Genomic DNA, 23,412 nt, shown 5'->3' on the forward strand with positions numbered 1-23,412 from the left:
TGCCCAATTGCAACCCAACTCCATAGACAAGCAAGAACCCCCCACCCCAGGGTTGCCCGTCTATCCTGGCGCACTCCTTACTTGGCATAGACAATAGGACATCCCAATCCAGGGCTGCATGTCTCTCCTGGGGCAGTGTGCGGGAGACACCAAGAGCACCCGAGAGTGGATTCTGTACAGACGAAGGCTCGAGGCCCTGCAGTAGAAATTCTGAACTCCCTATTCTTGGAGGCTAGCCCAGCTGCTCAACCAAGTGCCAGGACCCCTAGGTGTACATCTGAGCTCAGAGTCCTGAGAGTGCGTATCCGAGGATACGCCACTGCAGAGGTGAGGTTCCGGCAGACCTCTGTAAGCCACTAGTGGGAGCCACAGTGAGCTTGCCTTGGATGCGATCTTGAACAAGTAGGAGGCGCACACCCATCCAGCAGTAGAAGCTTTGAATTCACTTTGCATAGATACTGACACACAGGCACCTCAACTGCGCGACTCCACTGCTAGGGCCCTTCAGAGTCATTTAATGCACCTCACTGGCAATCTAAAGTGGGTTTTCCAGTGAACCACCACTGGAAGTAAGCACCTATTCACCACAGGTGCAACAGCAAAAGCTGGGTCCGCCCATACCATGACTGCATATCTCTGGGCACCTCAGCCATACCTTTCCAATTAACAGGTCCCCTGCACCACAACACCCCAACAGATGGTTCCTGGGGACCACTGTGAGTCCCTGCAGGGCACGTGTGATTATAATTAAGGGTGCAAGACAGCAAAAATTAAGAAACTCCCCTCCACATCAGCTGACTTGTAGACACCACAGTTGTACCTTCCAAGTTTACAGACCTACACCAAGAGAACCCAAATAGCTTTAGAAGGGAGCTACATTAGATTAACAAGCCCAGGGGAACCTGGGAAGCAAGGCAATTAGATCTACAATTAAAACACTACAGGAGGAGAAACCAAGATGGCGGCATAGGGTAGACACCTGAATGCAGCCTACCACAACAAATTTGAATTTAGAACTGGAAAACAGGGGAATCATCGCCCTGAAGCACTGAGCTGGCTGAGAGGAGGCTCTACCATCTGGGAAGGAGAGAGAAGGCACTCTGCACCTTAGGAACTGTGAAGGTGCAGAGAACTGTGTGCGCAAAAAGGAGGCCGCCCGATTTCGCTGCTGGCTTGCTTGCGGAGTGCGGAGAGGGCGGGCCAAGTTCGTTACTGGCTTACTCCCTGCGCCCGGAGAGGGTGAACAGCTTATGCGCTGCTAGCTTTCTTGTTTGGGAGGAAAACAGAACCACCCTATTGCGCTGATAGACAGCCCCAGACAGGGAAAGGCCAGACTGTCAGGCAGTGGGCAGAGATCTCTCGGAGGTGGGTGAAGCCAGCGGCCACTACTGCGGGACTCAGAAACCAGACCCTTGTAGGGAGGGGCTGACCAAAGTTTGTCTGCACCACTCCCAGACTCCACCCCATCCAAGTGGAGCACAGAAGCCCTTCCAGTGGCTAGCTTTCTTGTTTGCCATGAATAGGACTGTCATAGGAAGGGACAGACAGGAATCCAAAGCTTGTCTGTGCCTATATCAAAGAGGTGTGCACCTGTAACCTATCTTGTGGGATTTACCAAGCTTGTGTGTGCCACCCTGAGACTCCACCCCATCCAAGCGGAATACAGAAACCTTCCTAGCTGAGACACTTCTGATCCTCATAGCCAATTGGCTTGGAGATCAACGCTTCCCAGTAATACCAACAACAAGCAAGGCTTAACAACAAGACTGCACACACAGCCCACAAAGGGCTACACCAAGACTGTCCACCTCAGGTAACTGGGAGGCTGACCCACTGAACCATATAGGACACCTTAGCACACAAAGCCACACTACCAAGTCAGGGAAGCTGTGAAAATGCCGAGACAAGGAAACAGATCACAAACAAAAGACATGGAGGACAAGAAGCGACTGGATATAGAGTTCAAAACCACGCTTATAAGGTTTTTCAAGAATTTCCTAGAAAAGGCCGATAAAATAAATGAGACCTATGAGGATATGAAAAGGGATCAACTAGAAATAATAAGGGATCAACTAGAAAAATGAATACATTGTCTGAAATAAAAAATATTATACAGAGTCCTAAAAACAGAATGGAAGATCTCAAGAATCAAGTCAAAGATTTGGAACAAAAAGAGCTAGAGGACACTCCTCCACAGAAGCAAGAAGACAAGAGAATCCAGAAAGTTGAAGATAGTGTAAGAAACCTCTGGGACAATTTCAAACGAACCAACATCAGAATTATGGGGGTCCCAGAAGAAGAGAGAGAGCAAGATACCAAAAGAATACTGGAAGAAATAGTGACAGAAAACTTCCCCCACTTGGGGAAAGAAATAGACTTACAAGTCCAGGATGCGCACAGAACCCCAAACAAAAGGAATCCAAAGAGAACCACACCAAGACACATCATAATTAAAATTCCAAGAGCAAAAGACAAAGAGAATATTAAAAGCAGCAAGAGAAAAGCAGGTAGTTACCTATAAAGGAGCACCCATACGATTGTCAGCTGATTTCTCAACAGAAACCATGCAGGCCAGACGGGAATGGCAAGAAATATTCAAGGTGATGAATAGCAAGAACCTACAGCCAAAAATAATATACCCAGCAAAGGTATCACTCAGAATCGAAGGCCAGATAAAGAGCTTCACAAATAAAAAAAGCTAAAGGAGTTCATCACCGCCAAACCAGAATTATATGAATTGCTGAAGGGGGTTCCTTAGGAAGAGGAAGAAGATGAAGATAAAAATTATGATCAACAAATACGTAACTATCAACAAGTGAAACTAAAAGCCAAGGCAATTAAAAAACCTGATGAACAATATATTTTAAAAATATATATTTTATTGATATTTTACAGAAAGGAAGAGAGAGGGATAGAGAGTTAGAAACATTGATGAGAGAGAATCATCCATCAGCTGCCTCTTGCACACCCCCCACTGGGGATGTGACAGCAACCAAGGTACATGCCCTTGACCAGAATCGAACCCGGGACCTTTCAGTCCGCAGGCTGACACTCTATCCACTGAGCCAAACTGGTTTAGGCATGATGAACAATATTAACTGGTGATTATAATAGAATCAGAGGTATGGAAGGGGAGTGGACTGATGATTCTCGGGGAAAAGGGAGTAGGGGGGTATGGGTAGAGCCTGAACAAAAACTGTGCACCTATGGATCAGGACAATGGAGGGTGGGGAAAGGTCAGAGGGTGGGGTGGGAACCTGGTTGAGGGGAGCCATGGCAGGGGGAGGGAAAGTGGAACATTTGTAATAATCTGAACAATAAAGATTTATTAAAAACAAAACAAAAAACACTATAGGAAAACATGGGAAGATAAAAAAGCAATCCACAAGGGAAAGGGAAAGAGGTCTCACCAGAAAGGGAGTTAAATGATTTAGAAGTTAGCAGCTTATCAGAGACAGAATTCAGTGTAATGGTTATAAGGATGTTTAAATGGCTATAGGATAAATGCACACAACTCAATGACAATTATTGTACAAGGAGCTGAATGAGAATGTCACCAACATGAAAAAATACCAAGAGGAGATGAAGAATGACATAGCTGCAATAAAAAGCACAGTGGAAGGCTTAAAAAGTAAGTTAGAAGAGACCGAGGACTGCATTAGTGAAGTAGAAGACAAGGTAGGAAAAAACACACAAACACAGCAGCAACTGGAAAGAAGACTTAAAAAGCAAGAGGAAAGCCTAAAAAATGAAACATTAGAATAATAGGGATACAAGAAGGAGAAGAAGAAAAGCAAGAAAACCTCTTGGAAGAAATAATGACAGAAAACTTCCCTGATATTGGCAAGAAAAATATATCCAAGTCCAAGAAGTACAGAGAGTCCCAAACAAATTGAACCCCAAAAGACCAACACCAAGACACATCAATATTTTACAAAGAAGGCATGAGCATACAATGGAGTCAAGACAGCCTCTTCAATAAATGGTATTGGGAAAATTGGAAAGATACATTAAAAAAATGAAGCTAGACCACCAAATTACACCATACACAAGAATAAACTCAAAATGGATAAAAGATTTAAATATAAGTCGGGAAACCATAATAATCCTAGAAGAAACCATAGGCAGCAATATCTCAGACATCTCTCATAGCAATATGTTATGGATATGTATGAGGGCGTGTCCTGAGGTTCCTCAGCCTGGTACCAGGGTGGAGGGCACAGCCTGAGGTTCTCCACCAAGTCCTGCCAAGCAAGGTGTGCAGCCTGAGGTCTTCCAGCCCGGCACCAAGGCAGGGGGGCATGGCCTGCGGTCTCCAGGACCAGCACCAGGGCAGGGGCATGGTCTGAGGTCTCCCATGAAGTCTTGCCAGGCTGCAGGCAGGGGCATGGCCTGAAGTCCCCAGTCAAGCCCCGTGGGGTGGGAGACATGGCCTGAGGTCCTTCACCCTGGCCAGGCACCATGTAGCCTCAGGTCCCTGCTGTTCAGTTGTGATGTTATGGTGTCCCTGCTAATTTACATATTCCTCTATTATATAGGTAGATGTTTAACTTAGTATTTTGCAAGCACAGTCACAAAACACTCTTGCAGAAAACACTCATCTGTTGGTACTCACTTTGGGAAATGCTGTTCTAGAGAGGTCTCTGAATTTCCCCCAGGCTCCAGTTTCTAAATCCTCCCCAGTCTCATGGATCTAGTCAATTAATTTCATAAGTTAAGGATTCCTCACCCAGGATTCCAAGATGCTCATCTTCCTCCAGCTGTACCTTTTTCTGGAACGTTTCATCTTGGAAGGCTTCATATCGGACTTTCCAGTAAGTGCCCCCAATTCTGCTGGATCCCTTCTGGAAGAATATATCTGAGCCACTGGCATATAAGAAGACAAATGTCACATGATTAAATTATCTATCAAATAGACTCCTATATCACCCTTGGTCTCATCAAGTTATGGATCTTTATAATTAGGAAAGACCTCAGAGATCATCCATGTTAGCTTCTACCCAGTGAAGATGAAACCACTAATAAATAATATGCAGCTTCTGCTTCAGTATTTCCAAGGTTAGGGAGCTCATTTTCAGAGAAAACAATTCTTACTTTTGAATAGCTTTAATGATTATAGTTATTTTTAAAATAGTCTGAAATCTTGCTTGTAAGTTCCCGACACTAGTACTAATCCTGAGTTCATGAATTCCATAGACATACATCTATCCTTAATTATCTTTAGGTATTCAAGATTGTTTCTCTCCTTAATAAAGAATATCCTTAATTCCAAAATGATAACCCACTAACTCAGCAAACCCAGTTAGAGATTCTAGAAGTTATGCTGAGAACCAAGTGCCTACTTTCCTATGTTTTCTGAGCATTCATTCCATTAGTTTTTCTGCTGAAAAAATATTTATTTTTTTTTGTAGAAAATAAACATTTTTTTTCAGCAAAAAATTAAGCCTCAAGATATTATTCCCCCAAACTCTCCAAATCATCTACCAAGTGGCTCTTTTGTAAAAGACTTGGAATCACTGATAGGCCAGTGAATATGCATAATTTAAGGCCTTACAACTGAATAGGGAACTAACCTGCTCTATCTTGCTCAATCTGAGTCATGGATGAAAAAAGAGAATTTGAGTAAATTCCTCCAAAATGATGGTTATGAAATGGCTATAAGGTAGGTTGCTTCCCCTTCTTCCTACATTTGAGTGCTTTTTACACTCCTGTTTAATTAAATGCCTCCTTAAGACTATGAAAAAGAAAAGGAGGTAAATAATGAATAGAATAAAGAAGAGCTGGAGAAATGACATTTCAACTGATCTGGTCCCACTGGGCCTCATTTTCTGAATGTGGCTTGGTATTAGAGTAGGAACAACCTCAAACACTGCAAGTTCCCCAAAAGCAAGCTTTCCAAGGGTCAAAATAATTTGGTTAACAGTTGTATCATCAACTCCAGTCAGACAATGATTATGACCCCCAAGTGAAAGAGAAATTTCTGACAGTGAGTAGTAGTGTTTGGGGCTAAAACCAGGAGTAGGGAGAAGAAGCCCACTACCTCTTACCTGCCTGGCTCCATCAAATTCTTCCCAGTACTCCCATCATAACCCGTTGGGCCATAGTCCCATCGAATCTCATGAGCCTGAATGAAGTACTGCCGGACATTTCCTGTTAGTAGGTTCACAGGAGGGGCCATGGAGCAAGACTTGACATTGTAAAGTGCTTGCATGCCATCTGGAAGAAGAGGAAGAACATCATGTCTGGTTCCATTTCAACTGACAAGTCTACCCACACAATCTACTTTTCTCCTTCTCCTAAAACCTCCCCTCCCACCTTCCAATAGGCTCTTTACCCCTACCTCCATATAAGCAATTTTCTATCACTCCTTAAGAGCCTGCTGGAAGAGAGTGAGCCCAAATAGAAATTCAAGTATCTCCACCTGCTCACCACCACTACCTCATTTACCAGATGTTCATTCCTTTGAAAAAGGTTTACATTGTTCAAATACCTGAGAATGAGTCCAAGCCTTATTACTCTCTGTAGGACTCAGGCAAGTCAATTCCTAGATGGAAAATTAAACCCTGTTTTGTAAATGGGGAGAATAAGAAATCTGCCACACTGGGCTGGTGGGAGCATAAAAAAAGAGGAGTAAGTAATTTGTAAAGAGGGGATCTCCCAAAACAATGGGAAATCTAGTGGAGATTAAGCTTCAGATTTAGGACTGTCATGAAAATGTAGATTCTAAGTAGTGTCTCCAAAACATGAAAAATGTTACATTGAGGTATAGTGATAATTGATGATATTGCCTTATATTTGTTTGGCATCTTATAGAGGTCATTCAGATCATTATCTCATTTGAGTCTCATAACATCCCAAGGAGATCTGAAATTATAAATCAGAAATCTGAGATATAAAAGAGGATGCAGAAATATATTCATTTTTAATTTTTCTTTATTGATTAAGGTCTTATATATGTGTCCAGTACATAGGCCAGGACATGTGCTAGGTTCTTTAGATATGTTATTTCCTTCAATCCTCATAACCATCCTGTGAAACAGACTTTTTAAAATATGTTTTTAAAATTGATTTCAGAGGGAAGATGGTGGGGGGAGAGAGAGAGAGAGAGAGAGAGAGAGAGAGAGAGAGAGAGAGAGAGAGAGAGAGAGAGAGAGAGAGAGAAAGAAACACTGAGTAACACTGGTCAGGCTAAACAAACTTTTAATATCCCCTTTTGCACTTGAAAAAAATCTAAGGATCAAACAGGTTAAGTAACTTGCGTAAGATAATACAGCTAGTCAGTGATAGAGCTGAGACTTAAGCTCTTATTTTTTAACTGCAAATTTAAGTGCTCATTTTTTTCTTATATCCACTAGCTTGGTCTCAACATTCTCCTAGTCTTTAAGATTCAAAATTATATTATCTCTCTAATATCCCATTACAACTTCATAAGGTAGAAATCATTACTGCAATAATCATATAAGGAAACAGAGTCTTAGAGAAGTGACATTATTTACCAAAGCTAACTAAGCAACCGGTGGAACAGGTTTTGAATCCAGGCCTGTCTGGATCTAAGGCCCCTACTATTGTGCTACATTCTTAACTTCAATCTGGATTCATACTCACTTAGGCACCTTTGGAACCAAGCCAAACCCTGGATGACAGAGCATGGGTAACTGGTCCCTATTAGGAAAAAAAAAAATACTACCCCGGACTCATTATCTTACCAGTGTATAACTCTTCCCTTATTCAAATCCATTTTTTCACATACTCACATATCACTTACCTGACATCCATCTAATTTACCATATATCAAATAATTCTAGAAAGTGAGAGCTGAAGAGGCATTTAGAGACTATTTAGACCAAATCACCCATTTTTTAAATGTTGCAAATAAGACTTAGAAATGGAAAGGGACTTTCCCAAAGTTATTACAGTGAGTTTTTCATAGAGCTGAGACAACCACTGAAATCATCTAATCACTTATCTACTGCTCTTTCCATTGCATCATATATTCCTCCTATCTGATGATCCTCAATGCACTGTGCCGTTACTTCTACCATCCTCCCTCTGAAAACCAAACCTTCTATTCCTATTTCTGTTGGGTCTCAACTAGGGTGTCATCACCTGCCCACAATACTCCATGGTTTCCTGCAGAAACCTTGTACATTTAAAACTAATCTTCCTTTTACTCTCTGTTAAATCATCTGCAAGACCTCCAGATATTAATTTATTAGGACTTTGAGGGGAGGGGGTGGTGGAATGACCCTTAACAATTCCTTAACAGATTAAAAAGATGAAACCCAGAGAGATGTGCCTGAGGTCACTCTGCAAGTTAATGTCTGAGCCAGGAAAGAATGTGGGTCCCAGAATTCTAGTCTAGTGTTTCTTCCTTTATTCCTGACTCTCACCTTAAAAATATCTCTTATGGCTCCAGACTAGAAGCCCAGGCTTTTGATGACCATACTGCCCTGTTCATCCCATACTTCAAGGGTCAGAGATGCTGGATCTCACCTTGCAAGTGACTATTTACTTGACAGCTAATTAACCAGGTGCCAAGTTTCTGAGGCACCATCTCAGCAGTCACAAAGGTAGCTGGAAAGATGTGAGCCACATCAGTGCGGTGGCCCCGGATGGTTAGCATCTGTCCATGGAAGTAAGCTGTGTGGACATCTACTTCATTGCCCATGCCAAACAAGTGCCAGGCCACACGCTTCTGTACACACATATTCATCTCTGGTAAGTTCCCAAATACAAAACCATTGATTGCTAAAAAAGAAAATCCAAAGAAAAATATCAGAGTTAGGAAAGAACAGCCCAATAGGAAAAGCCTTACCATCTGACAATAATATAAAGTAACATTTAGATGAGGTTTTATTTTTTTTAATTAAATTTATTAGAGTGACATTGGTTTCAAATAGGTTCCAAGTGTACATTTCTAGGATACATGATATGCATATTGCATCATGTGCCCACTACCCAAAGTCAAATCATCTTCTGTCTGTCTGGGTATCTTAGTTTCATTTTTGTATTTCACATATGAATTAAATCATATGGTTCTTAGCTTTTTATGATTGACTTATTTTGCTTAGTGTAATATTCTCAAGGTCCATCCATGTTGTCACAAATGGCAGTATTTCATCTCTTCTTATGGCTGAGTAGTATTCCATAGTATATATTGTACATATAGATGAGGTTTTAAAGAGCACACTGTGCTGATAATATGCATTATATCATTTAAATCTTACAAACAATCATAGGAAATAGGCAAGTATCAATGATCTCATGAAAAAAAAATATGAAAAAAACCAAGGCTCAGAGAGGTAAAGTTGCTCTCTCCAAGGCTCCAACCCAGAAACTCAAGGAATGTGGTTTATTTCGTATGCTATTCTTTCCTTCTAGACGAATTTTCTTCTAAAAATTCCATAGGACAATTGTTAAGATAGCTAACTTATTACCATGGTTATTATAAGCAATTGGTACAAAAACAAGAGAAATTTGAGCTAAGACATTTCTTACATCTTTCATCTGAGTTTTCACTTCCCCTTGGAACAGCCTGGCTTTGGTAAGTAAGCCAGTCCCTTTATTAACCAAAAGCAAAAGTAACTTGTTTCTCTTCATAAAAATCATTTCTATGCCCATACCTCAGGGCTTTTGTGTCTTTAGTTAATTTTATATTTAATTAAGATGATGGATTCCCAATAGGTAACCATTTTTCTTCACAAAGTGGTTAATTATTATAGCTTGCATCCTTTTTAGAACAAAGAAATGTTAAATAATTATATCAGTAAACAACCCTCATGAAAGTGACTGAACATATAGCATATGAGTTTGGAATCGACACCATGGGCTATTCCACATTGAGGAGGCAAGGTACGTAATGGTAAGAGCACATTATACAGTCAGAGAGATTAGGGTTGGAATATTAGCTGTGCCATTTATCTGTTGTGTAATCCTCAGTTTTCTCATAGGTAAAAGCAAGGTAAAGCTACCTCCCGCTCCTGGTCCTTCTAATGCTTAAAAATGACCAGATATTTGAAATAACCTTTCATCACAGTCTACTGTCACAGTGTGGCCCACTGCTTCCCAGCTCACCATGCATCCTATTACTTTCTTGAAAAGCCTCATCTTCTTTGTCCACTGAGGCAGGGTCTGAGCAGTAAGTGGCAATGTTCTCATTGATATGCCAGCTAAGATTCTCATCTACCACACTGAAGAGCAGGAAGAAAGAATTGTCCACGTCTTGCCGCCGAGGAGGGGAGTTCCTATCCAGGGTTCCTAGAACAAGTAAGAAAGGTATCATTGAGAACCTCCTATCCTTAGCAACAGTAAACTGCAAAGAGTACTCATAAGAAAGAAATAAGAAGAGAGGAAGTCTTAAGTGCCTGTCAGCGACAGAAAAGCAGATGGAGACTTCTTCAACCATGGCCTTAAAATGACCACACTCTTGCAACACCTAGGTCTTCAGGCCTGACTATACCTTAAACATACTGCTTCCAACCACTTTCACAATCCTTCCCAAATCTTGATAGATACACTTCCAATCCTATCCAAACTTAAACTCTTACCACATGACCTGAGTCCCATAGTTACTAATTAAAGTTTTTTAAGTGATTAGAAAAAAAAATTTAAAGTAGAAATGAGAAGAAAAAAAAAAGGTAAAGATAAAAATTATGAACAACAAAATGACATCAAATATATACCTACCAACAAGTGAATCTAAAAATCAAGTGAATAAAAAATCTGAAGAACAGAATGGACTGGTGAATATAATAAGATCGGAGACATAGAAAGGGAGTGGACTGACAATTCTCAGGGGGAAGGGGTCTAAGGGGTGCGGGAAGAGATTGGACAAAAATCTTATACCTATGGATGAAGACAGTGGTGCGGGGTAAGGGCATGTGTTGGGGTTGGGAATCAGGTGGAGGGGAGCTACGGGGGAGGAGGGGAAAGAGAAACACTTGTAATAATCTGAATAACAAATATTTATTTAAAAAAAGAAAAATAAGGTAATGAATAGTGAAAGGGAAGTTTGCTATTATTTATTCCTGCTGATAAACATTGGTTCTGAATTATCACTCCTCAGGCTGCTGCTTAATATATAGGTAGTTCAACAATATCACTGTTTTCTATAGATATCCCAAATTGCATCTCATAGCTCACTCTTGGGGCCTGTACCTCTTTTACAGGTGATAAGGGGTCCAATGAGGCCAGTTGCAATATCTCGTGGAGCATCTACATGAGAATGGTAAATCCAGGTGAGGCATGCTGGGTCAGCATCAGTGGGTGCATGGCTTTCTGGAATGGTCCAGTTGTAGATATGGTTGCCTCCCGGGGGAACAGAGTCATCAGCTTTCAAGTGACCAGAGGAGCCATCTGGATATAGGGAGCCTAGAAAATGAAATTGCACATCTCAGTTCCAGGTTGAGTGAGACAGAGCCTGGAAGATTTACGAGTGAAGAGAAGGCTGACATATGAGACATCTAAGTTCCTTAGAACTTGTGGAAAAGGTAAAGTTCTAAGGTCCAGCACAGTGTTCCTCAAAAACTGAGAAGGGCACAGATTCAGGTGATAACTAGCCAAAGGGTTATGAAGTGTGTCCTGAATCAGGGTGGGGGTTCCCTTGGAATGTGGGGCAGCCTGAGTGAGGGGCCTGTGGTGGTTTGCAGGCCTGCCACGTCCCCTGGTGACCCAAGCGGAGGCCCTGGTAACTGGAATTTATTTACCTTCTACAATTGATACTTTGTAGCCTGGAGCAGAGCCAAGCCTCCTGCTCGCTTCATGACCGGCAGCCATTTCTGTTGGAATTTATGTGTCTTCTATAATTAAAACTTTGTACCCTGGAGTGCAAGCCAGGGACAATCAGGGTGTGCGGAAAGCTTTGCTTCCTCCATTGCCAAGGGTAACCCTAGCCTCCCACTCTTTTCAGCTCCATGGCTGCCGCCATTTCTGTTTGGATTTGTTTACCTTCTATAATTGAAACTTTGTATCCTTGAATGGAGGCTTAGGTGGGCAAGGGCAGGCATAAAGCTTGGCTTCCTCCTTTGCCTGGGAAACCCAAGCCTCCCTCCTGCTCTCTGTGGCCCTAGCCATCTTGGTTGAGTTTATTTGTATACTTGCTCTGATTGGCTGGTGGGCGTGGCTGGTAGGCATGACTGGTGGGTGTAGTGGAGTGATGGTTAATTTGCATATTACTCTTTTATTAGATTGGATAGATTATTGACTATATTCCCTATACTGTACTTTACATCCTTGTGATTATTTTGTAATTTCAAATTTATACATCTTAATCCCTTCAATCTTTTCACTCAGTTCCCCCAAACACCCTCCCATCTGGCAACCATAAGTTTGTTCTCTATATCTATCAAAAAAAAAAAAAAAAAAAGAAAGAAAGAAAAGAAAAAAACTAATTGATAAAGGGAAGATTGAATCTCCACATTTCTAATGAAGAATCCAAGGCCAAGAGAGGGAAAATGACTTGCCCAAAGTCACACATATGAATAGCAGAACTGATAACAGTACCCACTCATGCTTACTCTGAGAAGAGTCCCTGCTTCCTCAGAATAATAAGGGAGAAAAGACTGTCCTTGTTTCCAACTCCTCTCTTTCATATGGCAAAGAAGGAAAAGTGATAGTTGTTATGGGCAGGAGAAAGGAAGGGTGGGCTTGGTTACCTTCTGAGTCCTTCTCATAGAAAACGCCATGGGGGTGGATGGTATAGGGACGAGTGGCAAAATTCTTCAGGTGAACAACGATGACATCTCCCACCTCAGCCTGCAGCACTGGCCCCAGGAAACCCATCCAAGTAGGCTGGGCCATTTCATGCATGTATGAGCTGTCACTGTATCTTTTGTAGATGGTCTTCTTGTAGCTGCTCCCTATCCGGTTCTTGTCAGACTTTAGGAAACTGGAAGCTACTCTGGGGGGAAAAAAGTCACAATTTTGCCACAATTTTCAAACCTCTGGAGGATTATTTTCCAGATGAGGCTGACAAAGAAGTGTCCATCTTTGTTTAGGGAAAAACAAGAGAAAATGAGAAGTACTAATCAAAACATGAAAGCTTTAAGTTAGTTTAATTGTTTGACAATGGGAAGTATTAAGTGAAAGCATATGAAATTTCTGATATTTGAACACTTTTAACATGCCAAAAAAGGCAATTTCACATGTTTCAATCTAATATACTATATAATAAAAGGCTAATATGCAAATTGTTCATTCAATCAGGAGTTCGACAAGGGACAGGGCTGGTGGCCAACTGCCCACAGCCCCTCCCCCAAGCCAGTCCTGCCCCCGATTGCCCCCTCCACCCTGATTAGGGGCAGGACTGGCTGGCCAACTGCCCACAGCCCCTCCCCCTGGCTGGCCCGGCCTCATCAGCCCCAGGCCTCTAGCATAGTAATAAGGAAGCAATCAAGAACTGGTTATTTTTAACTAATCAACTCCCTACCTCTGTTGTCTAATTTAGTATTGACCTGCTATGTATGAGAGGTTTTATAAAGTAGTGGTCAACTGCTTAAACTCTGGAGCTGGAATGGTTCAATTAAATGCTGATATTGCCACTTCCAAATCTGTGGACTTTGGTCAAGTTACTTAACTTCTCTGTGTACAATTTTTCCATCTGTAAAATGGAGATAATCACAGTACCAATCTTGGACAGGTGTTATTGGTGACTAAAATAATTAAAATACATAAAGAGCTTAGGAAAGTACTTGGAAAATAGTAAAAGCTTAATAGATATTAACTATTACTTCAAACTATTGGAGATGGGCGATAACAAAGTTATACCTCAAGGATAATTTTAAAACAAAGACTGTGAGTTCAAAACTAGGTTGATAGAAAGATGGTTTGTCATAAAAGACAGCTGTTTTTCTTACTCTAATTCTTCTTTGAGAGCTCTGAGGTGTTACAGCTAACTTCGGAAAACTCTGAGGCTTTGGGGGGACAAAATGATTCATTATCAGAAAAGATTCTTTGATACACTCATTCGCTTTTAAAAATATATATTTGTGAAGCATTTGCAAGGCTCTAAAATCAAAAAAGGTTAATCCTGTGCTAACTGTGAGAGGCAAAATGGTGAGGAGAATATAATTTTTTTTTTGCACCCACATTATCCAGATTAAAATCCTAGCTCTTCCATTTACTAGCTGTGAGACTTTGAACAACTTACTTGGTATCCCTGACCCTCAGCTTTCTTGTCTAAAAGATGAGGATGTTCAGACTCACCTCCTAGAGCTTTTATAAGAATTAGGTGAGACTAAGTATTTAAATTTCTAGTATGATCTTACATAAGTGATAGCTATTATTGTTCTTTCCTTGATTCTGATACCTTATTTTTGTCATTTTTACATATCTGAAATTAGTACAGTTCTATTGAAATATGGGGGACTAGTTCCACATACACATCTTAGAAACACTATGTATATTTCATCTTTCTTTCTATTTTTTTAAAAGCTAAACAACTATTATTAAAACAGCATTGTGGATATCATCTTAACTAACATCAAGGGAATATGGAATTACTATCAGGACCTAAAAATGCTGAGGCACCTCAGTGTGAAAAAGAAGACTCCATACAGAATGCTGGGTCTTGAGTCAACTAGCCTATTCTCAGCAAACATGCCACCAGGAATATGGTTCAAAGATATCAGGAACTGCTGCTACCACACCTGGGAAAAGGTCCTCAAGAGGTTACCTTCTGATCTCAAGGGTGTTCCCCCCACTCCAGCTCTAATTTCACAAGAGATTAAACCTACGTGTCATTGTCCAGAGGCTGGTTCATGATGACGTTCCTTCCCTTGGGAGCATAGTTCCACTGCACGTCCCGGATGCCCAGGTAATAGACTCGAGTAGCCCCATCAGTCAGTTGGGGCCACAAGGGTTGGATGAACAGCAGAGCCCAGAGGAGATGGCCTGGCTCCGTGGCCCACATTACTCTGGGAAACAGGCAAGTGAATAGCTGCTGGTATGAAAGAAAGAGAACAAAGGGGCTTTGCATGTGTCAGGAAAACTAAAGAGGCAAGAGTCAGATGGAGCAACTGAGAAAGCAAGAATGAGTTCCCCAGAATCTATACCTTATCTGATTACTTTCAGTTCAACAAGTGTTCAATGATCTCTACACATTGAACTTTGGAGGACAAAGTTAAATAGTCACTTATATGGATAATTATGCATCACTTCCTTTAGAAGAGAAATCTGGATTGAGTTCTTTGAGCCGTGCAGAAGTAAGGATTATTCTGGCACAAGAATCAGGATCCAGGCACTAAAAGCCTGATTGTGCCACTGACTCACTCAGTACCTGAATCAAGTCACTAATTCTCCCTATGTCTTTGTTTTCATTGCTGCCACCTTCCATCCCCTATGAATTGTATTTAAAAACAAATGAGAATCCATCAAAAGACATTTACTAGAAAATTAATATACCCAAGATGGAAACAACCAAAATGTATATGAACACTAGAATGGATGAGTAAATTGAATTTTATTTAGATTTTGGAATTTTACATAACAATGATAATGAACAAACTACAATTACACTTGAAAATGAAGATGCCTCTCATGAGCATAATGTTGCAGAACTAAATCAGACAAAGAATACTTACTCTATTATTTCATTTATATAAAGTACAAAATCAAGCAAAATTAATGTATGCTGCTAGAAACCAACATAGCGTTTGCCCTTGAGGTAGGGATCAGTGATTAAGTAATGTTCTGTTCCTTGATCTATATACTGGTTACATGAGTGTGTCCAGCTTGTGAAAATATATAGAGCTATAAACTTAGCATTCACATGCTTTGTGAATGAGAAAAAGTAAAAAATAAAACAAATGAGAATATGTAAGGGAAATATTAATTTATCAAAATGTTCTTTGCTGGTTCTTTGCTATGCATAAACTCATTTCATGGGTCCAATCATGAATCAGAGTCAGAATTAAGCCTCCAGCCTCTCATTCCAGTACATCAGCCAGGAGGTTATACTTCTTGGGTCTGCAGTCAAACTTAGAAACACAGACAACATAACATAACTACACACATATATATACTTGCATACACATAGGCACATTCAACCTTATGTAAAAGCAGAGCTATACACACTTACATCCACATATAGAAATACACTGTCACACAGAGCCTTTGTTATTTTCAGAATAACAATAATAATAAATCAATATTTATTGTACATGCATAGCATGCCAGATGCTTTTATAAATATTTTACATAGATTAAATAATTTAATCTTCACAACCACACTATGAAAAAGATGTAATTATACTCCACATATTGCGGAAGGAAAAACTGCAGAACAGAAGTGTAAAGTAATTTTCCCAAGGTCACCTAGTTATCAGTAGATTTGGGTTCTGAGTCCAAGAAGTCTGGCTCTAGTATCTATGTTCTTTTTTTTTTTTTTAAATATATTTTATTGATTTTGTACAGAGGAAGGGAGAGAGATACAGAGTTAGAAACATCGATGAGAGAGAGTCATAGATCAGCTGCCTCTTGCACACCCCCTACTGGGGATATGCCCGCAACCAAGATACATGCCCTTGACCGGAATCAAACCCGGGACCCTTCAGTCCCCAAGCCGACGCTCTATCCATTGAGCCAAACCGGTCTCGGCAAGTATCTATGTTCTTAATCACCATACCATACTACCTTCCACAAAACATACTTGTAAAATCACATGAGTATACACAGAGAACATGTATTTGTCCATAACTATAAAGATATCGGGGAAAAGCCCATTTACCCTAAAACATGCAATAACATGTAATTGTGATCACTTCTAGAAACAGACACATACTCACATAGGCAAATACATATATTTAATCAATATCATTTACAATGATGATGATAATAATGATGGTAGTTACCATTCATTGGGTTCAATGAAATATTTAACACTTGCAACATGGACCTCCTTCAAACTTATTTCTCAGGGAAGTGTCAGTAAGGCTGTTGTACCTTAAACTTGCTTACCTAAGTAAAACACTATCCCAGGTAAGAATTTCACAATTGAAGATACATATGGTAAACTTGGAAATATTCCCAGAAGAGACTGGTACATTATCTTTAGCATACAATGAATAAGCATTCAAAGGTAGTGACTAATGACCAAAAGAGCTAGACAATAGAAACTGGAAAAAAAGTGCTACCTAGCATTTGTCTACTGCATTCCACTTTACAGTATGCTTTATTTTTTTTTTTTTTATTTTTTTTTTTTATATCTGCCACCTTATTTAATCCCTAAACTTTTGAGAGATAAGGATTGTCTTCCCCATTTGGAATCCAGATTATAGGCTTTGGGATCAGACTTTAATCAAATCCTGACTCCACTTTCCCTAGCTGTGTGACTTGATAAACTGATTAACTTCTCTAGCTATAGTATTTTAATTTTTGAAATGGAATTAATACTAGTAGTTACACCTCAAGTAGTGTGAGGATTAAGTATATTAAGATCTGTAGGTACATAGAACATAAATGTATATTCAAGTGTACAAGTAATTGACCAAAAAAATACTAGAGGTTATTATTATTACAGATAAGGAAATAGGTTTAGAAATTAAATTTACCAGCATGTCAAAGCTTTAACATTTTATAGATAGCCACAACACATACACACTCAAAAATTCTCATGTGCATTAATACATACTAAGTATAGAGGCACATGTATATGGCTGAGATCAGTCTCTTTGGAAGAAATATAATCTAATGAAAGGAAACAGAATTTTTGAGTCATATTAACTTAATTTGGAGTATTGTTTTCAGTTGTGTTTGAAAGGGAGATTTAATAGGCACCTGATAAATGTAAGTAGACACCTGGTAAATATTAGCTTTCTTTCTTTCTAGTCACTGGCTTTTTTATTCCCAAACTGTATTTATTGTTGCTGTTTTTAAATTTTGATTTTATCATATATTATTAAAACAGAAGAAAGAAAAAAACATAAAATTATTTTGTAATCATTTATATATTTCACGATAAATTGAAAGATTTCAGATCCTAGAAAAATATATTCTACTTTTGGATGCATCATTTATTTGTTGTATGGCATTGAGCAAATCACCTAATTTTCTGAGCCTTAGTTTCCTCATTTAGTTAATAAAGATAATCTCTGCTTTGATCTCCTCATTAGTTTACTATGAACATCAAATGAAATGAAGGATGAGAAAGTCCTATGTAAATTTTTCACTTGGGCAGGCTACTTTCTCTCAGATGAGCCCACAAGAGAAAGTGTTAGAGAAAGGCCAGACTGAGGAAAAAAAATAAAAAGAAAAGGTAAAAGGACAAATGAAATAGGTAAAATGAGTGATAATCCTGTGACAAAGTAAAAACAGAGAAGGCAGAAGAAAGAGAGAGAGGATGGGAGGAAGGGAGGGAGGTAAGAAGACAGAGAAAGAGAGAGAGAGAGATAGAGAGAGAGAGAGAGAGAGAGAGAGAGAGAGAGAGAGAGAGAGAGAGAGAGAATATGAATGAATTTCTGCTTTACTTGGAATTAGACATAGTATAGTTAATATAAACTGAGATTAGGAGATTAGCCCTGGAAAAGGTAAACTAACAACAATTCAAGTCTCCCCTACATTTACCTTACCTTCCTGTCATCCAAATATCACCTGGGCCTGGTCAGCATCATCCATGACAATTTGCAGCACTGTTTTCCCTATAATTGTTATCCCTTTAGTGTGATAATGCTCTTTTCTCTCCTTTCATCTCCCTTTTTGAGTTGGGTTTGACTGAAATGGACAGGCTTATACTAAACAAAGAGTCACTCAACTGAACACTGGAATGCTGAAGTGTCTTTTGGGTCCTGTCTCTAATCTCCATCTACTTTGGTCCTCTGCTTTCTTAGTGCTTTATGGCTCTTTCTTCACCTTGTGACTCAAAATACATTCCAAGTGGGGAGTTTCTAACCTTTGTTGGTTATAGGCCTTTCTTTACTAGGAGGAAAATTAGAATGTTAAAAGCCTCACATGGTTCCAGACAAGACAAGTATGTTATTCTTTAATCAGTATCACTGCATCCTAGTATGTAAGAGGTGATGAAATTGAGACCTAGAGAGGAAAGGACTCACCTGAAATTCTGGAAGCTAGTGCTGGAACCTAACACTTCTGACCCTCTATCCTAGGAATCATGTTCAGCATATTATAACCATATAATTCCTGGGACAATATGATTTCACCACTATTTTCCACTTGTATCAATGAGACTGCTTTATTTCTATAGACTTTGGTTGTGGTATCATAGAAAGCATACTAATTTGAAATCAGAAGACCTGAATTCAAATTCTGTCTCTTGTCTGTAATGGTGACTTCTGAAAAAGTCACTTTCATCTATTTGAAGTGTCACTTTTTAAAAAAATAAAAAATGGGATAATATTTATCTCGCAATATTTTGAGGCTCAAAAATTAGATATTTGAAACCCAAGCAAGGAGTTGAATGTGATAGATGTTCACTAAAAAATTGAAAGCATCATAGATTCATATACCCATAAAGAACTCTAGAAACTATATTTTTCAACCCCTTGATGTGACATACAGAAAAAACTGTGGTGAGAGTGGTAAAGGGGTTTACTCAAAGTCAACCAGCCAGTTACTGACAAAGCCAGAATTTGAACCCATGTTTTAAAAAATATTTCTGCTAATTAGACCCTAAGTGTGTGAAACAATTTAGATTTTAAGCTAACAGCTTAGTTCACCTATCATTTATTTGCTTAATCTATGTGAATTTGGATCTAAAAATATGAAACTAAATTGATGGTTTTAAGTGTTTGAACCTCTTATTTATGTAGTCCTCAGATACATCACTTCAACAAACCACTCAGCCTGTAAAATGGGAGATCAGCACATCATTTCAATAGAAAAATTACTAGTAGCTGCTTTCTACAACCCCAGGATTGTTTCTGAAGCAGTAAAACCAGTGTGATCCTGTATGTACATTTTGGAGGGAGGAACAAAAGAAGCCTATTGTTCACTTTAACTTCCATGCACACTCAGCCAAGCTTTCTCTAACTTTTCAGCAATTGAATTTCTCTCCCAGTGGCCCAGGACTCCCCTAAACTCAGATGAATAAATGTTTTAACAAAGAAAGAAAGGTGAGATAGGGCTTGAAGAGAGGAAAGAAAGCTTACCTTTGTTAGAGAAAACCCTTCTGTATTCATGTCAGCAGCCTAGTGATGCTGCACCGCAGCCCCAGCATGAATCTGCCAGCTCTGCTCAGCCAGTATCCTGGGTTACAGGGCCTTTCTCATAAATTAAGTCCAGGGCTCAATCTGGCTAGCATTACTGGAGTGGGGTGAATGGAGGCGGGGGTAGAGCTGGGTATTGTCCTTTCCAGAAACTAAACTACTGGAATGTCTTATACCAGTCTGGTTTGGTACAAAACCCAGGATGGTTCTTTAACCATATTCGGGTGTTTTTTTAATCCTGGTGAGGATCTCAGGAGGAATTACAAAGGTGTGGGCTGCATTTCTGTTATCACAAATTACTAATTGGCCTTTGCTGAGAGAGGGAGGAGAATGCACTGCCAGTGTAGCCAAAGCTCACAGATTCCAACAACTCCATTTATTAAACGGGGTCCTTTGTAACTGTTATTGGTTTAGGAAGAGCCCTCTTCCACCACCAATTGTTTTCTTCTTGCTATGAAACAGTTATTAGCCCTGCCTGTTACCCTGAGGCCATGGTTGCTTAGTAAGAAAGAAATATAAAACTGGAAATAAAAAAAAGAACTTTCTACATACCAGGCCCTATGTTAACCACTTTACATGCATCTTCTAATTTAAATATCCTGATACCCTGTGAAATGGACACTAATTATATTTACTTTACAACTAAAAAATATAGGCTCTAAGAGAGAAGGTAACTTGTTCAAAGTCACACAATTAGGAAGTAAAAGAGAGAATTTTACTGGGTCCGTCTAGATTCTTAGCCACCACACTACAACACTGCTGCTTAGGGGGGAAACAGAAAGTCTTTTTGAGATGACTTCATAATTATTGAGTTCCTTCCACTGCTATATATATATTTATGAGTATTACCTCTGCTTCTGCCATTTCTAGCAGCTCCTAGAGTGAAACCCCAGGACTGTATTAAAAATAGGTTCCATAGAGGAGACTGGATACAACTAGAAGATACACTGAATTAATATATGTCAGCATCCTAAAAACAAGATCCAGAAGAATTGGAAATATTAAAATTTAAAAAATAGCAAAATGGGCCCTAAAATTTCCTTGTTTCTTATATCAAGTGATTTAGGCTCAAGCACCGCTTGCTCTGGCAGTAATCAGCTATGTTGGTTTGACCCAGATTCTTCTCTGGGCCCCAGTCATTCAATTTGTACGAGGGCCTTGAGCTAGCTACAGACCCTCAAAGCTCTATAAATCTATATATCCAGCATTCCATCAAGAAGGCACATTCTTGATATTAAAAGTAGAAAAGAAAGAGGTTTTAAAGTTACAAAGTATAAGGAAATAATGAGTACAAAGTAAACAAAGAAAATATGAACTACATGTCCCTTTTGCAAGAGCTGCATCTACCCACCAGACCCACATATAGAAAGGAGATAGGCATAATGGCGGTTCTATCGCCTAGTATTCTTACTTTATGATGAGGAGATCTTGGCTCAGAGCAGATACTGTCCTCTAGGCAGGCTCAACACATTTTGTTTTCTGGATTTAAAATGTCAAGGGCAGGGTCCAGGGAGGAGGACTTTCAAAGAATGAGCTGGTGGGGCAAAGTCTGAGTCATAAACCATTAGCGGTGTTTAAAGGTTCTTAGACACAGGAACTGCCCCACAAACTGCAGCCCAGGTTAAACCAAGTAGAAGCATTGATAGAGAGAAGGGAGAAGCCACCAGCCTCGGATCTCTCAGAAATGTTCAATGATTGAGAGAAGGTGGATCAGGACACAGCAGTTGCTGGGGTTATTTGCCTCTTTCCCCACTTGGCACAGATGTGGACCTTGAAGCTAGAAGGGGTAGGAGGGGACCAAACCCATTAAGTTGGGATCCAAGTCCAGGCTCTAAAGAATTTATGATAGGGAGGGGAAATGATAAGGCCTCTGCTCTGACTCATGAAAGACAACAAGAAGCAGGTCATATAGACACACTTGAGTCAACACAGTAAAAGCTGCAGGAAGCCAGCTTGACCAGGTCTCAGAGTTTGTATTATTCATTCAGCAATTCACTGAATGGGCTCACAGTGAATTGTGTGCCTTCCTCTTTTTGTGCCTTCCTCTTTTGCAAATCCTGGATATATTTTTGGTGCCTTTCATTGAGTGTCACCTAAAGAGGGTTTAATTTGATACCTATAGATCAGGGATTGGTAAACTATTTTAGTAAAGGGCCAATTAGTAAATATTTTATTTGCAGAAGAGTCTATGCCATAATTACTATAATAGGCCAGTGTAGCATGTTGTACATATCTCTGTATCAATAAGAGTTAATTTACAAAAACAAGCAGCAGATCAGATTTAATCCATAAGCTGTAATTTGAAAACCACCAGTATAGACTGTTTTGCAATATAGACATTTATAATATGAAACATTATTAAGAGCATGAAAACTACAATTAGACATCGTAGATTGAAATACCAACTCTGTCATTTTCTGTTTCTGTGATATTGGAAAATTCATTCAATCCTTCTAAACATATCAGTTTTGCCTCTGTAAAATGGGGATAACAATAGTACCTATTTCATAGGGCAGATTTGAGAAATGAAATAAAAGTATTCATATGAACAGTTTATTACAGTGACTGGCACATAGTAAATGCCCTAAACTGAGTTATCATTTTTTAAATTTTCAATAGAAAGAAAGAAATATAAGTTCTTCTTTCTGCAGGTTAGAAAATAAGTTATACTAATTCATGATGAAACAGAAGAATGTTTGTAGAATCCTGGTTTTAAGTTGTAATTATGCTGCTAAAGAAAACAGACTGCCCTAGCTGGTGTTGCTCAGTTGGTTGAACATTATTCCATGCACTGAGAGGTCACTGGTTTGATTACTGGTAGGGGCACATGCCTACATTGTGGGCTCAATCTCCATTAGGGGGAGTGAAGGAGGCAGCCAACAGATGGTTCTCTCATCGATGTTTCCCCTCTCTCCCTCTCCTTTGTCCTCTCTCTAGAAATCAATTAAAAACATTTTTTTAAAAAAGCAAACAAAGTAATCCTGGACAAGTAAGGTTGCCTTTATGTGACTTTATTCTCTCCCCATAAAATGGAGAAAATGTTTTAGATTTCTCTCTCACTCCCCCTCCCGCCCCCCCCAAATTTTTGGCAGCAAAACTACTTTCCCAAGTAAAATCTTTCAGTACACACACACTGTGTTTGGAAAATGAAAGTGGAGCTTTCCTGATAAGGCTAAGAGAGAAAGGAAATGAGCAGGGCTTAGGGGATCCAGGGACCTGTTCAATTGTATGGTTAACCCTGGTGCACCAGTAAGAA

The 23,412-nt window shown here is 39.6% G+C and overlaps 1 protein-coding gene across 1 annotated transcript in view; it reads right to left on the reverse strand.

The window, feature by feature from the left end:
- Nucleotides 1-21,096, reverse strand: part of HEPH (hephaestin) — a 92,277-nt gene extending 71,181 nt beyond the window's left edge. Inside the window, exons 1-8 of the mRNA XM_084869810.1 lie at nt 21,006-21,096; nt 14,733-14,935; nt 12,654-12,898; nt 11,158-11,370; nt 10,075-10,257; nt 8,494-8,748; nt 6,048-6,216; nt 4,730-4,866 (exon numbers count right to left, since the gene is read on the reverse strand). Coding sequence (XP_084725936.1) covers nt 4,730-4,866; nt 6,048-6,216; nt 8,494-8,748; nt 10,075-10,257; nt 11,158-11,370; nt 12,654-12,898; nt 14,733-14,935; nt 21,006-21,020 — 1,420 coding nt within the window. The 5' untranslated portion in view covers nt 21,021-21,096. The remainder of the gene's footprint in view (nt 1-4,729; nt 4,867-6,047; nt 6,217-8,493; nt 8,749-10,074; nt 10,258-11,157; nt 11,371-12,653; nt 12,899-14,732; nt 14,936-21,005) is intronic.
- Nucleotides 21,097-23,412: the final 2,316 nt, after the last annotated feature.

The sequence above is a fragment of the Pipistrellus hanaki genome (genome assembly GCF_964339955.1).
Source record: "Pipistrellus hanaki genome assembly, chromosome: X".
Lineage (NCBI taxonomy): Eukaryota > Metazoa > Chordata > Mammalia > Chiroptera > Vespertilionidae > Pipistrellus > Pipistrellus hanaki.